The 17743-nt window shown below is 44.9% G+C and overlaps 1 protein-coding gene across 1 annotated transcript in view; it reads left to right on the forward strand.

The window, feature by feature from the left end:
- Positions 1–17743, forward strand: part of COL18A1 (collagen type XVIII alpha 1 chain) — a 585697-nt gene that overhangs the window by 508221 nt on the left and 59733 nt on the right. The window contains exon 27 of the mRNA XM_033945055.1: positions 1711–1746. Within this exon, the coding sequence (XP_033800946.1) occupies positions 1711–1746 (36 nt within the window). The remainder of the gene's footprint in view (positions 1–1710; positions 1747–17743) is intronic.

Consider the following 17743-nt stretch of genomic DNA (forward strand, 5'->3'; position numbering starts at 1 on the left):
CATCCAGGAAATCGTCCACGCAGCAGTGTTACCAGCAAAAATGGACACGGTTTTCTACTTGGTATGCTCTTCATCATCATGAGGCTAAATCCACCTCTGTAACTTCAGTATTGGACTATCTTCTGCATTTATCCAATTCAGGTCTCAAAACCACTTTGATTAGAGTTTATCTCAGTGCTATCAATGCTTTTCAAATACCAGTTGATGGTAACCTTCTCACTGCTCATCCTTTTGTGTCCAGATTCATGAAAGGACTTTTCAATTTCAAACCACCTCTTTTTGAGATCTTAATGTGGTTCTTGCTAGACTGCTGAAGCCTCCTTTCGAACCAATGTCTATGGCTCATTTCAAGTACCTTACTTGGAAAGTGGTTTTTATCATATCCCTTACTTCAGCTTGATGTGTCAGTGAACTTCAAGCACTGGTGGCAGATCCTCCTTTCACAGTGTTTCACCATGACAAAGTGGTGTTTCGCACCCATCCCAAGTTTCTTCCATAGATCATCATGGAATTCCACCTTAATCTATTGTACTTCCAGTTTTCTTTCCTAAGCCTCATTCTTACCCTGGGGAAATGGCTCTTCACACTCTGGACTGCAAACGAGCATTGACATATTATTTGCAGAGAACTCAGTCTCATAGAACATCTCAACTTTTTGTCTCCTTTGATGCTAACAAGTTGGGATGTCCTGTATCCAAGAGAATGATTTCCACATGGTTGACCTCATATCTCTTTCTGTTATGCTCAGGCTGGGCTGTCACTGGAGAGTCGTGTCGCAGTCCACAAAGTCAGTGCTATGGCAGCATCAGTTGCTTTCCTTTGCTCAACTCCTATTGATGAAATCTGTAAAGCTGCTACTTGGTCCTCAGTTCATACATTTACATCACACTACAGTCTGGAATCTTATTCCAGATAGGATGGTCACTTTGGCCAAGCAGTATTGCAAAATTTATTTTCCTAATGGCCAATTCTCCCTCCATCCCATCATAGTAAGCTAGGGAGTCCCACATGTGAGAATATGCTACCTGTTTGTTCTGGGATAAAGCACAGCTATTTACCATAACAGGTGTTATCCAGGGACAGCAGGCAGATTTGCGGTATACAAACCTAAGGATTAGATTAGATTAGATTAGATTCTCACAACCCACCTACCTCTCCTGGTTGGCTTCTTAGCTTGCTTATAGAACTGAGGAGCCCCGAGCGGCGTAGGGTGGTAAGGCCCTCGTGCATGTGTGGTGCGGACAGTTCATGAACTTTCTTAAGTTCTTAAAGTGGCGATGTACTTTTAAAGTTGTCTGTATCGGGGCTCCGTGGATGACATCACCCACATGTGAGAATATCTACCTGCTGTCTCTGGATGACACCTGTTATGGTAACTGTGCTAAATAGCGAAAACAGTAGGAAGCTCCAATACTCGTATGTGCTCTATAGGCCTTCAGTCATTTCAGAACCTTCTGAAAAGACCTAATCTACGGTCTTATTTTGCCCCAGGGACAAAATAAATACCTGTATATAATATGTAAACCATTTTGATTGCAACCACAGAAAGGCAATATATCAAATTTCATCCCTCTTTCCTTTCCATTTCTTAAGCAACATCTGTTACAGGTAAGCAACTTTACTTTGCACCAGGAACGGGCAGAACTTAAACATTTGTATTGCAGTATTTTGGGGTTTTTTTCTCATAACTTATGCTTTGCTTCATTTCAGCTTGGAGAATATATTCCAGTTTCTGATGAGGGGCTGGTAAGAAAAATCATTTTCTTTGAGTTTTCATTTAGAAGTAGAGCTATACAAATCTATTGCAATTTCAGATTAAAGCTGTAATACTAGTAAAGTACTTCACTGATCAGTTGACCTGTTTCTTGGTATTGTTTCTTCCTCTTGATCTTATTCCTAGATCTCTTTTCCTTTTGTTCCGGTATACTGTGTATTATAATTAATTATGGAGCTAAAGGTATATACCTGATATGTATACAACCTTTAAAAAGCCATTGTGTTACGTCCCTTTCAGATTCCATATGCTAGGTGTTCAATCCCTTCCTGCAATCCATGAGTTGCAGAAATCAAAACACTTTTCTGAACTCCTCCCCCTTAGAGTAAGAGCTAGATCCATCTGTAGTTTCAATTTCTGCAAGCAATCTGAGCTGAATTCTTTTGGATTGCTCTACTTCTTTTTTGCTTAAACTTCATCTTTTTTGGTAGCTTTAGTGCTTTGAGACCGCTTTCCAGTAGTCCTCTGTTGGAGGAAAGGATGCAGTCCCGCGAGTCCGGACTGCTGCTTCACGGAGAAACTTTGGTGGATCTGAGGAGCCAGCCTGCTGTGTGCCACCATTCTTGGACTCGGGGATCCATTCCCCCTGGGAATTCGCTTGCCTACTAACCTTGTCAGGGGTTTAAGCGCAGGCTGTATGCGTCTTGAGTGAAAATCCCCCCGGATTGCAAGACGTAGGCTGCATTTCCCACCCCCGGTTGCATGGGAGGATCCGTGGGTTGGGGGGGAGGGGAGGTTCCATTCACTGTCCAGCCATTTTGGAGCTATTCTGAGGCAGAAAATTATTTTTCCAATTCAGCTGCTGTGTAAAGAGCTGATATGCTGGCACTTCAGAGACTGAGAGTAAACCTCCATTATTTTCTATGGGAACTTGGGGGGTGGTTTGTAAAATGTTTTAAAACTCATTTTTCACTGTTTCTTAGGGTAGGGTTCAAGTACCCCACATCCCCAGACCCCAAATAGCTATTTTTTATTTCTGGATTTTATTTTTGCCGTTTTTGGCACAAATTCGCTGGCAATGGCCATCTTGGATTTTTATTGATCTTTTTTTCAAGGTTTTATTTCTGCCTCAAAACCCTTCGATTTGATTAAAAATCATTTGGGTTGGACTCCCCAGCCTCTGATCTGTCAAATGTGTGTATTGATTGCGCCAGATCAGCAACCATGTACCACGTGCTACAGTACACTGGAGGAGGGAGCAGGAACTTCAGACTTCACCTCCTTTGGGTATTCCAGGGCTGGGGAGCTGGCCTGGGTCCATGATTTCAGAGAAAAAGTCTCATCCAGAGGCCATTCTGGAGTCAAGCGCCAAACACTTGTGTTCCAAGTCTGGGGACTTTTGTAACGTAGTGCGGGTGCCTCAGCAGAGCCTTATCATGGACGCGGGGTGTGACTTAGAGAGTTGCGCGGGGACAGAAATCCCAGCCTTCCCCATCAGTATTCTGCCTGTTCCTGCCCCACCAGAATCTCTTCCGTCCCCACGAGGAATCCCCTCTGTCCCCGCCCGTTCCCCCATAAAAGATACCTGTCCCCATAAAAGTAGCAATTACTTCTGACAGTTTTGATTTTTTTTTTAAGTCTTAGTTTAAACCAACAATAAAATACAATACAGTGTTCTCCCCAGAAATTTTTTCCAGCCGGGTGGCATGAAAAAGTAGCCGGGTGGGGCGGGACGGGAAATTTGGTGGTGGGGAAAATTAAGGGCTCCTTTTACTAAGCTGCAATAGCGTTTTTAGCGCGTGCAGAATTGCCGCACTACATGGCTAGAACTAACGCTAGCTCAATGCTGGCATTAGTGTCTAGCACGTGTGGCAATTCTGCGCGAGCTAAGCGCGTGGTAAAACCGCTAGCGCAGCTTAGTAAAAGGAGCCCTAAATGTATACTTTTTGTATTAGTTAATTATTAGTAGTTATTTTCCAATGCTCAATATGGCAGCCTTTCTTAAGGTTTGACACTTGTTCCATAATTTTTTTATTAAATTTAAGAAGTATCCAATTCTAGAAGTGAATAATTAGATATTTGCCCTCTTTCAAATGGTATAGAGCAGCGTCTCTCAAACTTTTTTAACTCCGGCACACTATACAGAGCAAATGTGTTTTGTGGCACACTAAATGCAGCAAATAGTTTTCATGGCTGGAAAAAATTTCTGGGGAGAACACTGTTGCCGTTAGTTTTCAAGGTCTAATCACATCAAAGACTGATGCTTATCTGGGCAGTTGTATGATAAAAAGAATGGCTAAGATAACATGAGAAGTGAAATTGTCATGAATCAGAGGGATACATACTCTGTAGGTCCTAAAAGCAGGCTTGTGGATTAGATATAAACTATGAAGGCAGTGGTGTACCTAGCATATGTGACACCCGAGGCCCATCATTTTTTTACACCCCACTCATCTGTATGAAAAACATGATTTTTATAACAATCCACACATCATACAAGAGTGTACCTAGGAAAAGGCAGCATCTTACATACTGCAGTGAGCAGTACAACATCAATACACCCATTGTAAAACTAAACAAGCCAGTCTAGTACAGATCAATCCTACACAGTCAATCCTAACTGAAAACCATGTCTTTCGAACACACCTTCGCCTAGTATGGAATATGTAATCACAAACTAACCCCTCTCCCTTTTACAAAACTATAATGTGGTTTTTAGCCATGGTGGTAACAGCTCAGACTCTCATAGAATTCTGAGCAATTACCACCATGGCCGGTGCTAAAAAAAAAGCTCTAGTTTTGTAAAAGGGGGGGGGGTTAAAATAGAAAAACGTAGACAAAGGTTAAATTGAACCACCAAGAAGCTGGACTCTGTATACAATGCAACACCACAGAAACAGAAATATAATTTTTTTCTACATTGTCTTCTCTGATTTCTGCTTTCCTCATAGTCTTGTCACTCTCTTCCTTTCATCCACTGTCTACCCTCTCTCTGCCCCTTCTATATGTCATCTTCTCTCCTTGTATTCCCCTTCCATCTCTCCCTTCACCCTATTATTCTGGCATCCATCTTCTTCCCTTCCCTCCTCCAATGGTCTGGCATCTCTCTCCTGTTCTTCCCTTCCCTCTCCCACACACCCATGGTCTGGCATTTCACGCTCTCCTCTCCTTTCCCCCCACTTCCATCAGCATCTACCCCTTTTCTTTCCCTCCAACCCAATTCCATCCAGTATCCTTCCCCCTTATGTCTCTCCTTTCCCTGCACACCAATTCCATCAGCATCTGCCCCCTTTCTCTCCCTCCACCACCATTCCATACCACCCTGACCCCCTTTTTCTCCCTCTACTACCCTTCTATGCTCCTCTCTCCCTCCAAACAAGCAAGGTCCCATGATGACTGCTTCTGTTGCCTCTGCCTCTGGAAGATGTAAGTGATGTTGGAGGGAGGTGGGCCAGCAGACGCAGGGAGTTGTGGCAAGGTTCCGCAATGACTGCAGCTGCCAGTCCACCCTTTCCGACGCCACTTACGTCTTTCGGAGGCAGAGGCGGCAAATGCAGTCATCGCAGGACCTTCCTGCACTTCAGTGTGGCTGCCGACTCTGCTTCGGAATAAGTACGGCAGCTGCGCTGAGGTGCAGGTGCCATTTAGAGCAGCTCGGAAGGTTCTGGATCCAGCCGGCTGTGTACCCCCCTAAGGCTGGCACCCGGGGCAGTCTGCCACTGTATGAGGGGACAAAAAATAATAAAAAGAATGGATAACTTGACCGATTTAGACATGTCATACAATTATAACCACAAAAATTTGTTATGAAATGTAATTCTAAACTCAAAAGACTCTAGACGAAAAGCAGACTATAGAAAGGAAACCAGAAAAGACTGGGTAGATGAAAAGTGAAACCTGGGAAAGATCTAAATTATTGTTCAAATGAGCTTCTATTAAAATCAAAGAATAAAACCACAGCACTCGGAAAAGTAAAAAAGGGAGAGTAAAATGGACTTAACGAAAAGATCTCTGCACTGATGAGATAAACTCGTATGCAGAATAAATGTGAATACGCGACAGTGGGGCTATGATATTTGATCTGTTGAAAGAGGCGCCAAAAAAGTGTCGGCAGTGGATTGAATGCACACTGATAGGGGAGGGGCATCGGGCTGTTAAAAAATGCTGCTTTAATAAATAAATGAAAATACTGGTGAATAAAAAACCAAAACCATGATAAAATGCCGAACCTGACTGCAAGTGGTAGTGAAAGTAGCATAAGGCACCCGTAGTACTGTTAGTGCCAGAGCTGCTTAGAATAAAGAATCGTGCTGTACATGAGGAGAAAAAAGAAAGAATGAGGTGATAAGATGTAAAGTGCTGGTCCCTCACTGCACCACTTGATAAAACTAAGGAGCGATGTTCTAGAGGAGGGGTGCCCATACTTTTTGGGCTTGCGAGCTACTTTTAAAATGACCAAGTCAAAATGATCTACCAACAATAAAATTAAAAAAAACAAAGCACACTGTATGCATAAAAAATGTTAATTATCATTCCTATTCCAGGGTTTATCAAAGAGGTCAAAGCAGATGACTCTATGCACTGTCACCTCAGTAACAACCATACAAAAATAGACAAATATACCCCCTCCCTTTTTACTAAACCACGATAGCAGTTTTTAGCGCAGGGAGTTGCGCTGAATGCCCAGCGCTGCTCTCGACGCTCATAGGCTCCCTGCGCTAAAAACCTCTATTGCGGTTTAGTAAAAGGGGACCTTAGTGTAAAATATAGACAGCAGATATAAATTCAGACACATTTTGATCACTAAATTTAAAATAAAATCATTTTTCCTACCTTGTCTGGTGATTTCATGAGTCTCTGGTTACACTTTCTTCTCCTGACTGTGCATCCAATCTTTCTTCCCTTCTTTTAGCCTGTATGCTTCCTCTCCTCCAGACCTCATTCCCTCCCCCAACTTTTCCTTCCTCTCTCCCTGCCCTTTCTTTCTCTCTGCCTCCCTTTCTTTTTTTTCTGTTTCTCTTCTTTCCTTCTGACTCCCTGCCTACCCTTTTTCTTTCTTTCTCCCTGCCCTCCCCCAAGCCACTGCCACTGCCTTCGGGGACCAGAACCCAAACCGCCACCAATAACAGGCCCGAAAGCCGATGCCGCCACAAGCTCTCCCTGCTTCGGCCAACCAGCATTCCTCTCCCCGACATCAATTCTGGCGTCGGGAAGGCTGATCGGCCCAAGATCGCGATCGACCTATTGGGGGAAATGCTGCCGGGTCCTGCCTTCGCGGAAACAGAAAGTAGGCAGGACCCGGCAGCAAGAAGAGCAAATGCTTCACTAACCTGTCTCCTGCCTTAGCCCGTAGCAAGCGCTTGCTTCAGGGCTCTCAACATGTGCGTGCCGGCTTCCCTTCTCCTCCCCTCCCCCCCCCCGGGACATAACTTCTGGTTTCGGAGGGAAGAGAAGGGAAGCTGGCACGCACATGTTAGAGCCCCGGAGCATAAGTTCGCTATGGGCTGAAATCTCCAAGCCGGGTTTTCTTTGTTTTTTTTTTAATGTTCAGCAGTGGCGGCAGCAGCAGATGATAGCCAGGCGCTCGTCTAAATTAGCTGGGCGGACCGCCCAGCTAAAAGGCCCTAGGGAGAACACTGCAATATAAACAAATAACAGTGAATAGAAATAAGAGATGCATACATCACCGGAAAGAATTAGAATAGATATTAGGTAGACTATAGGATCGACCATTTCTTGTTAAAAGAAATAAGAGTTGGATTTTTTTGGCAATATAAAGCTCATATCTGTAGAGCAAACAAATTTAGTTCCACCATCTGGCATAGGTAACTTGTGAGAGGTCCTTCCAAGATCCACAAATGATTTTTAATGTAGCAATGAGTAAAGAATCAAACAATACAGCATCAAAATCATTTAAAGCAGAATTGAGAGAGGCACTTCTCAGAACAATGGTTGCATATGAAAAATGTGTCAAAACTGAACTGAAAACCCCAAAACAAACTCAGCAAGTACTTCATTATCCCAGGACAAGCAGGCAGGTATTCTCACATATGGGTGACATCATCCGACGGAGCCCCGATGCGGACGCCTCACAAGCAGACTTGCTTGAAGAAACTAGAAGTTTCGAGTCGCCCACACCGCGCATGCGCGAGTGCCTTCCCGCCCAGCACAGGGCACGTCTCCTCAATTCTTAGTTTTCAGTGGAGCCGAGAAGTCTGTTTTTGACTCTCTGCGTTCAACTTCATTCACTTTTTGCCTTCTCTACAACCGCGGTTGGTGTATTTTCTTCACGAATTGCTGTTTTATTTTGTTTTATTTAGTTTAAAAAAATATATATATATTTTTTTTTTTGTCTTCCTCCGGGACAGGCCGCTCGGCTGCAGCTCACGAGCTTCGACTTTGCAGCGGCTATTTTTCGGCCTATGTCCTGGCCTGCTACAAGCTTTAAGAAGTGTAGCAAGTTTCAGCGCGCGATCTCTATCACGGACCCTCACAGACGCTCATCAGTCGTGCCTGCCTTGCCAAACACTTCAGCCTCGTGCTTTTAAGCGTCGTTGCATTCTGGTGGATAAGCTCTTCGAGATGGAGTCTTCGACTGATCCCTCGACTTCGAAGGCGTCTCCGGCCTCGACTTCCATCGAGACTCCTGCGCCTCCTGCTTCCATCTCGAGCCTCATCAAACCTTCATCGTTTGCAGCGGCTCTTGCTTCGACGTCATTTGCTGTATCTTCACCTGTTTCTTCAGGTCAGATAGCTCAGCAGTCAGTTCCACTGGTGGTGATTAAAGTGTCTAAGACTTCTAAGTCAAAACACACTCACACTGCCTTGAAGGAACCTCCAGCCAAGGCAGGTGGTCTGGTTTCAGACGCGGATCCATCCTTGCCAGCTTCTTTTCAGTCCATATTAGAGAAGCAGTTTCTACAGTACCCTCACCATTATGGGTCCTAAATTGCTTCCTATTATCCTGCCTGGGCATTCAGCAGACTCCCGCGAGGTCGAGCCACTTCCTATGTCCCAGTCGGAGTCACACTCTGCAGGGAGCAGAATCTCTGCGAGTGTCTGGTCTGCCATCCAAGCACGAAAAGCAAGGAGTAGATTCTTTGCGAGTGCATCGACGGGAATCCTCACACTCTCAGCAAGGAGCAGAGTCTTTGCGAGTGCATCGAGGTTCCTCCTCCAAGCCTCTGGAGCTTCGATCTATAGCCTCTAGCCCTATTCATACATTGGCATCGGCTGCTTCCATCTCCGAGGCGAAATCTCCTCGATCCTCGAAATCTGGTTCTAGACACAGTTCTCTCCACCGTTCGAGGCCTTCATCGAGGCATTCTTCCAGGCATCGTTCTTCGCAGAATAAACCATCTTCCTCGAAGCCTCGCTCTACTCCAACCTCGACCAGACCACCGACTCTTCATTCAAGGTCTCCGATGCCGGACCTCGAGGATATTCCGGTCTCGATTGCCTCATCCAAGACCCGGGGTCCTATGAGACTTTTTTCCATGCCGAAGCTTCTTCTTCGACACATGCTGCCTCGACGTCCTCGAGTCCTTCTCGAGACAAGGCATTGCCAGATCAGCTATCTTTCTCGTCTTTCCTGCGAAAGATGGCTGTAGACTTGGATGTACAATTGGATACTGGCTCCAGATATTCTAAGGAATATCTCGAAGTCATCGTCTTCCTCAGCCTCCGGCAGAGTGTCTCAAGCTTCCGCTTCATAAGCTTTTGAACCAGACTTTTGCTCGATGCATGGAGACTCCCTTTTCCATAACAGCAGTTCCAGGAAAATTGGACTCAAGGTATAAGACTGTGCATCGCAAGGGATTTGACAACTCACAGTTATCTCATCAATCCCTGCTAGTTGATTCTTCTTTGAAGAGATCCCATCCTTCCAAGGTCTATGCAACAGTCCCTCCTGGACGGGAGGGGAAAACTATGGACAAATTTGGACGTTGCATTTACCAGAATGCGATAATGTCTTCTAAAGTCCTCAATTATAATTTTTATTTCATCACTTATTTTGAATTTCTTCTTTCTCTTCTACTGAAGTTTTTGACTTATATGGATAACCACATGCATTTTGAGTTTCAAGAAGTCATTGCTTCTTTCTCTCAGTTACGTCTCCATCTCCTGCAATCATCTTACGATGCCTTTGAGTTATTTGCCCGAGCGGCTGCTTGCTCTGTGGCTATGCGTCGTCTTGCATGGCTTCATACCATTGACATGGACCCTAACCTTCAACACCGCCTGGCTAACATTCCTTGTCAAGGCAACGACCTCTTTGACGAGTCAGTCGAGGCAGCCACTAAAAAATTATCTGACCATGAAAAATCATTTGCTTCAATCATCAGACCTAAACCAAAGCCAGCTCCTGACAAGCCTGCACGCCCTGCTGTTATCTATCAAAGGCGTTTTGCTCCAAAGCCGGCTCCTTATACTCGCCCTCCTCTGAAAAAACAGCAACCTCTGAAAAAACAGCAACAGAAATCCCAACCTTCTGCTGCACCTAAGGTTTCTCAGCCTTTTTGACTGTTTACAACAGAGCATAACCTCCACCGTTCTGTCTCTGTCCCCTTTTCCTCCTACAGGAGGTCATCTCCATCATTTTTACAACCGATGGATGTTAATTACATCCGACCTCTGGGTGCTTACCATCATAAAGGAAGGATATTCTCAACATTTCACTCAGGTTCCACCAGAGCTTCTCCAAGAGAGTATCCTTCCAATCCATCCCAGACCGCCCTTCTTCTTCAGGAAGCTCAAGCTCTGCTTCATCTCCATGCCATCAAACCGGTTCCCTTGGAACAGCAGAACAGGGGGTTTTACTCCCGTTACTTCCTTATTCCGAAGAAGACGGGCGATCTGCGACCCATTCTGGATCTCAGGGCTCTCAACAAATTTCTAGTCAAAGAAAAGTTTTGCATGTTGTCCCTGGCATCCCTTTATCCCCTTCTCGAGCAGAACAACTGGTTATGCTCTCTGGATCTAAAGGATCACATAGTAACATAGTAACATAGTAGATGACGGCAGATAAAAACCCGAATGGTCCATCCAGTCTGCCCAATCTGATTCAATTTAAATTATTTTTTTTTTTTTTATTTTTCTTCTTAGCTATTTCTGGGCGAGAATCCAAAGCTTTACCCGGTACTGTGCTTGGGTTCCAACTGCCAAAATCTCTGTTAAGACTTACTCCAGCCCATCTACACCCTCCCAGCCATTGAAGCCCTCCCCTGCCCATCCTCCTCCAAACGGCCATGTACAGACACAGACCGTACAAGTCTGCCCAGTAACTGGCCTAGTTCAATCTTTAATATTATTTTCTGATTCTAAATCTTCTGTGTTCATCCCACGCTTCTTTGAACTCATTCACAGTTTTACTCTCCACCACCTCTCTCAGGAGCGCATTCCAGGCATCCACCACCCTCTCTGTAAAGTAGAATTTCCTAACATTGCCCCTGAATCTACCACCCCTCAACCTCAAATTATGTCCTCTGGTTTTACCATTTTCCTTTCTCTGGAAAAGATTTTGTTCTACGTTAATACCCTTTAAGTATTTGAACGTCTGAATCATATCTCCCCTGTCTCTCCTTTCCTCTAGGGTATACATATTCAGGGCTTCCAGTCTCTCCTCATACGTCTTCTGGCGCAAGCCTCCTATCATTTTCGTCGCCCTCCTCTGGACCGCCTCAAGTCTTCTTACGTCTTTCGCCAGATACGGTCTCCAAAACTGAACACAATACTCCAAGTGGGGCCTCACCAATGACCTGTACAGGGGCATCAACACCTTCTTCCTTCTACTGACTACGCCTCTCTTTATACAGCCCAGAATCCTTCTGGCAGCAGCCACTGCCTTGTCACACTGTTTTTTCACCTTTAGATCTTCAGACACTATCACCCCAAGGTCCCTCTCCCCGTCCGTGCATATCAGCTTCTCTCCTCCCAGCATATACGGTTCCTTCCTATTATTAATCCCCAAATGCATTACTCTGCATTTCTTTGCATTGAATTTTAGTTGCCAGGCATTAGACCATTCCTCTAACTTTTGCAGATCCTTTTTCATATTTTCCACTCCCTCTTCGGTGTCTACTCTGTTACAAATCTTGGTATCATCTGCAAAAAGGCACACTTTTCCTTCTAACCCTTCAGCAATGTCACTTACATACATATTGAACAGGATTGGCCCCAGCACCGAACCCTGAGGGACTCCACTAGTCACCTTTCCTTCCTTCGAGCGACTTCCATTAACCACCACCCTCTGGCGTCTGTCCGACAGCCAGTTTCTGACCCAGTTCACCACTTTGGGTCCTAACTTCAGCCCTTCAAGTTTGTTCAACAGCCTCTTATGAGGAACTGTATCAAAGGCTTTGCTGAAATCCAAGTAAATTACATCTAGCATATGTCCTCGATCCAGCTCTCTGGTCACCCAATCAAAAAATTCAATCAGGTTCGTTTGGCACGATTTACCTTTTGTAAAGCCATGTTGCCTCGGATCCTGTAACCCATTAGATTCAAGGAAATACACTATCCTTTCTTTCAGCAACACTTCCATTATTTTTCCAACATTTCCATTCATCCGGCCTCCCGTCAATACCTCAGATTTCGGGTGGGGAATCTGCATTATCAATACAGAGTTCTGCCCTTTGGCCTGGCCTCGTCTCCCAGAGTGTTCACCAAGTGCCTGGTAGTGGTAGCAGCAGCTCTAAGAAATCATGGTCTTCAGGTATTTCCTTACCTTGACGACTGGCTCATCAAAGATTCCACATCTCAAGGGGTTATTGTAGCGACTCAACGGACTACCTGGTTCCTACAAAGTTTGGGATTCGAAATCAACTTTCCCAAATCCCAACTTCAGCCCTCACAGAATCTACAATTCATTGGAGCTGTTCTAGACACTGTCCAACTCAAAGCATTTCTTCCACAACGTCTGGAAGCTCTTCTTGAACTCTGTCACACTGTGTCTTCCCGCTCGTCCATCTCAGCGAGACACATGATGGTACTTCTGGGTCACATGGCCTCCACTGTACACGTGACTCCTTTTGCCAGACTTCACCTCAGAATCCCTCAATGGATCCTGGCATCTCAATGGACGCAGGTTTGCGATCCTCTTTCTCGACACATCACAGTCACTCCTTTTTTGAAGCAGTCTCTCCGTTGGTGGATACTCTCTTCCAATCTTTCCAGAGGCTTGCTTTTTCAAACACCTCCTCATCAGAAGGTCCTCACGACAGACTCTTCGACCTACGCTTGGGGGCGCTCATCTCGATGGTCTCCGTACTCAAGGCCTCTGGACCGGCACAGATCGTCGGTGTCATATCAATCAGTTGGAACTCAGAGTGATCCTCAAAGCTCTCCATGCTTTTCAACATCTACTTCACGACACAGTAGTCCTCGTCCGCACGGACAACCAGGTCGCCATGTATTATGTCAACAAACAGGGAGGTACAGGGTCTGCCTCTCTTTGTCAAGAACCTCTGGAAGTTTGGGACTGGGGCAATCTGCCACAACACCTTCCTCAAAGCTGTCTACATTCAAGGGGCAAAGAATTGCTTGGCGGACAACTTGAGTCGTCTCTTGCAACCTCACAGATGGACTCTACATTCCTCACCTCTTCACATTTTTTCACAGTGGGGCACTCCGCAGATAGACCTCTGCAGCTCCCCATAACCACAAACTGCCTCAATTCTTCTCCAGGATATACTCTCCCACCGCCTCGAGGCAGATGATTTTCTTCTGGAATGGACGAATCTTTTCCTCTATGCTTTTCCTCCATTCCCTCTCATTCTCAAGACTCTGGTCAAATTGAAGACCGATCATGCCATCATGATTCTAATTGCTCTTTGGTGGCCAAGACAACCCTGGTACTCCCTTCTACTTCAACTCAGCAGCAGGGAGCCATACCTTCTACCAGTTTTTCCTTCTCTGCGTACACAGAGTCAAGGATGTCTGCTTCATCCCAACCTGCAGTCTCTACACCTGACAGCCTGGTACCTCTCAATGTAACCCCTCTTCAGTTTTCTCAATCTGTAAGAGACGTTTTAGAAGCTTCTAGAAAGCTTACAACTAGACAGTGCTATCACCAAAAATGGACTAGATTTTCTACATGGTGTTTTTCTCATCATAAGGAGCCTCAGCATTCCTCCTTATCTTCTGTTTTGGACTACCTGTTGCACTTATCCAATTCTGACCTCAAGTCTACATCTGTCCGAGTCCAATTGCGGCTTTCCATCAGCCTGTTGAAGGGAAACCCCCTCTCTGCTCATCCGGTTGTTTCCAGATTCATGAAAGGACTTTTCAATGTCAAACCTCCTCTCAAACCGCCTCCTGTGGTTTGGGACCTCAATGTTGTTCTTACTCAACTTATGAAGCCTCCATTTGAACTAATGGATAAGGCTCATCTAAAGTATCTCACTTGGAAAGTGGTATTTCTCATTGCTCTCACTTCTGCTCGACGAGTCAGTGAGCTGCAAACTTTAGTCACTGACCCACCATTCACGGTGTTCCATCATGACAAAGTGGTTCTTCATACTCATCCGAAATTCCTACCTAAAGTGGTCTCAGAATTTCATCTCAACCAATCCATCGTCCTTCCAGTATTTTTTCCTAAGCCTCATTCTCACCATGGAGAATCAGCTCTTCATACTGTGGACTATAAACATGCTTTGGCCTTCTACTTGGATTGCACCAAACCACACAGAACTGCTCCTCAACTTTTTGTTTCTTTCAACCCCAATAAGTTGGGACATCCTATTTCTAAGCGCACCATCTCCAACTGGATGGCGGCTTGTATCTCATTCTGCTATGCCCAGGCTGGATTACCACTTCACAGTAAAGTCACAGCCTATAAAGTCAGAGCAATGGCAGCTTCAGTAGCTTTCCTCAGATCTACACCTATTGAGGAAATTTGCAAGGCTGCTACTTGGTCCTTGTTTCATACCTTCACTTCTCACTATTGTCTGGATACTTTCTCCAGACGGATTGGACAGTTTGGCCAAACAGTATTACAAAATTTATTCTCCTAAATTGCCAACACTCCCACCATCCCATTTTGGTTAGATTAGAGATCACCCATATGTGAGAATACCTGCCTGCTTGTCCTGGGATAAAGCACAGTCACTTACTGTAACAAGTGTTATCCAGGGACAGCAGGCAGCTATTCTCACAACCCACCCACCTCCCCTGGTTGGCTTCTCTGCTAGCTATCTGAACTGAGGAGACGCGCCCTGTGCTGGGCGGGAAGGCACTTGCACATGCGTGGTGCAGGCTACTCGAAACTTCTAGTTTCTTCAAGCAAGTCTGCTTGTGAGGCGTCCGCATCGGGGCTCTGTCGGATGACGGCACCCATATGTGAGAATAGCTGCCTGCTGTGCCTGGATAACACCTGTTATGGTAAATAACTGTGCTTTTTGTACTAAACGCAATTGGTAGCATAACCATGAGAGGGGGCTGGACCTCCCATTTTGAGCTTAGCACCTCTCAAAATGAACATCTCCCTTGCTGTAGCTGGTGGGACAGTTTGTTTTTCCATCATCTTTGTCCCAGTTTCTGCTTTTGTCTACTAATTCTCTTTCCAGGCCTCGGGAACCCTGGTTCCAGCCCCGTGTGAGTCCCGTGAGCCTGGGGGGGATCCCCATGGGAGTCCCGTAGACCTGGGGGATCCCTGCGGGGTTCCCATGGGATTCCCGCAATCCCCGTTCCCATGCAGAGCTCTAGTGTGACTTTTCACTGAACTTTATTCAGCTCTTCTGAAAACGTATTTTTTGGACCCAGCTCATTTGATTCAGCAGGCGCATCGGGTCTTTCTCAGCTGGTTGTGCCGGTGGCAGAGATTCCTGTTTTGGAGCCCTCTCGTCTGGCTGTGGCAGAAGTTGATTGCTTTAGTTGCCATACAGATATTATCACCAAAGCAAAATAAAGGCAAAACTGTGTTCAAAAACTGAATAAAATACCAAAATGAACACAGAGCATAAAGTTGTAAATATCATATGTGAAGGGGAAAAGACCTCAAATGTCCCCCTGCCCAAAGCTCATGGCTTGGTTCAAGGGCACAATGGGGGCAAGGGTATTATCACTAGTCAAAAACCCTTCCTTTTTTATATAAATGTGCAAATAGTGAAAAAAGCTAAACAATTTTTTGTGTTTTATAATATTCTACTAGTGTACTGGAACATTTTGCAGACAATCGTAAAGATTTGAAGGACTGCTCTTTAAAAATGAATTATCCCTAAAGCAACAGGGAAGCATATAAGAAAAGTCAATCGATATTCAAGTCTCAAGCTGTGATACTCCAACCAGCAAAAGATAGCAAAAAGCACTTATCTCAAATCCTAATGGTGGCCTTAACCGTTTCACCCATCAGTTTCCTCAGGGGATTTCACAAGAATTGCTTATTCTCAAAACATGCTGGTGATAGAAAAACTGGTGGCTTGAAAACAGGAAACCTTGTATGTGTTGCTTCAATAGATATCAAAGCATTAAAAATTAAAGGATAAAAAAGAAAGAAGCACAGGTAATAGCAATCATATTATAATTACCCACGGATATATCCTTATCCTCTTAACTGACATGTTGTAAAGACAGAGTGTTCACTCTAATCCGTCTCTCCCAGCGCGTGCACCATTAGTCTCTTTATTTGAATATCAAAATTAACCCCGATTGGGTGATCGATTGCAGCATTGAAAGGGTGAAGATGAATCTGAGAGCATACAGCCCCGACAGACCAATCACAGTAGATCTGGTTTTGAACTCAAGCCACTTCTACTGTGAGCATAAATGATTGTTTCTGAAAGGCTTCCTAAAATGTAGATACGATGCTACATCTTAGAAGAAAACCTTCCATTCAATCCCTTGGTTTAACCCAGCAGGTTCAAGGGATCCCAACCTAAAAATCCATTGTTCTCTCTGTAGCAATTGTTTATTCCAGTCACCACCTCTACGGAGTTTATCAATTCTGTCAATGATGAAACATTGTAACTGTTCAAATTTGTGTCCCATTAAAGGTGCCTCTACCTTCTGTCTTTTTATATTAGAATGATGTTCATTGAGGTGCAGTTTGAAAAGTCTAACAGTCTTCCTCACATAAATCATGTCACCGGACACATGATGATGTAAATTACAAAGTCACTAATGGAGTTCCTGAAATAATTCAAACTGTAGATCTTATCAACAGGATTTACAAAATCTTTAATCTCTAAGGTGACAACACAGTTCTTTCAGGAGCCCTGAGTCTGGATTTGGGTGATGACCCGTCTGCAGACTCTTTAAGCATGGCTCTGTCCACCATTTTATTGCTGATGTTCTGAAAGAGCTCAAGTTGGATTCTCCACATTCTATGTCTCGGTATTCGGTCATGGGCCATTCTAATGTGCAGTCTTCCTTTTTTCCATCACATCCACAGCTTCTTGGTCTGGTTACAGAACAATGGAATACCCTAGAAAGCTCTTTCCAGCTCTCTAAAGCTATGACTAAGCTTTATCCGCTGGCTCCTGATTTTCAGCCGTTTTTTGAGCAGCCTAAGGTGGATTCCGCCATGGGACAGGTTACCTGGCACATGGCCCTCCCTAGTGATGGGGGAGTGGTGTTAAGGATTTTCAGGATCGCAGAGTGGACATTATGTTGAAAAAGCTTTTTGAAGTGGTTTCTTCACATATCAAAATGGCAGTGGCAGCTGCCTCCTTTGCAGCACGTGCCTATCTCATGAGATTGCACAGTTTGTCCTCGAAGGTACATGTCTGTCCCCCGCTGGTGATAGATGGTGTGGATTATGTGGCGGATGCCCTTTATGATCTCATGCAAGTTCTTAGCAAGTTCTCGGCTTATGTGGTGTCTGCTCACTGGACTCTTTGGATCCATCATTGGGCTGAGGTCGCTGCCTCCAAGGCCACAAGGAGCAAACTTCCTTTCAATGGCCAGCTTCTTTTTGGAAAAAGTTTAGATGACCTCATGACCATTGTTACAGATCGCTGCCCTAAGTCTCTCCCTGTGAACAAGTCTCCGCTGGACTTTGGAATGGGACCGTAGTAATTTTCATCCCTCCCG

This window comes from Geotrypetes seraphini, chromosome 5 (assembly GCF_902459505.1).
Source record: "Geotrypetes seraphini chromosome 5, aGeoSer1.1, whole genome shotgun sequence".
In the NCBI taxonomy this organism is placed as follows: Eukaryota; Metazoa; Chordata; class Amphibia; order Gymnophiona; family Dermophiidae; genus Geotrypetes; species Geotrypetes seraphini.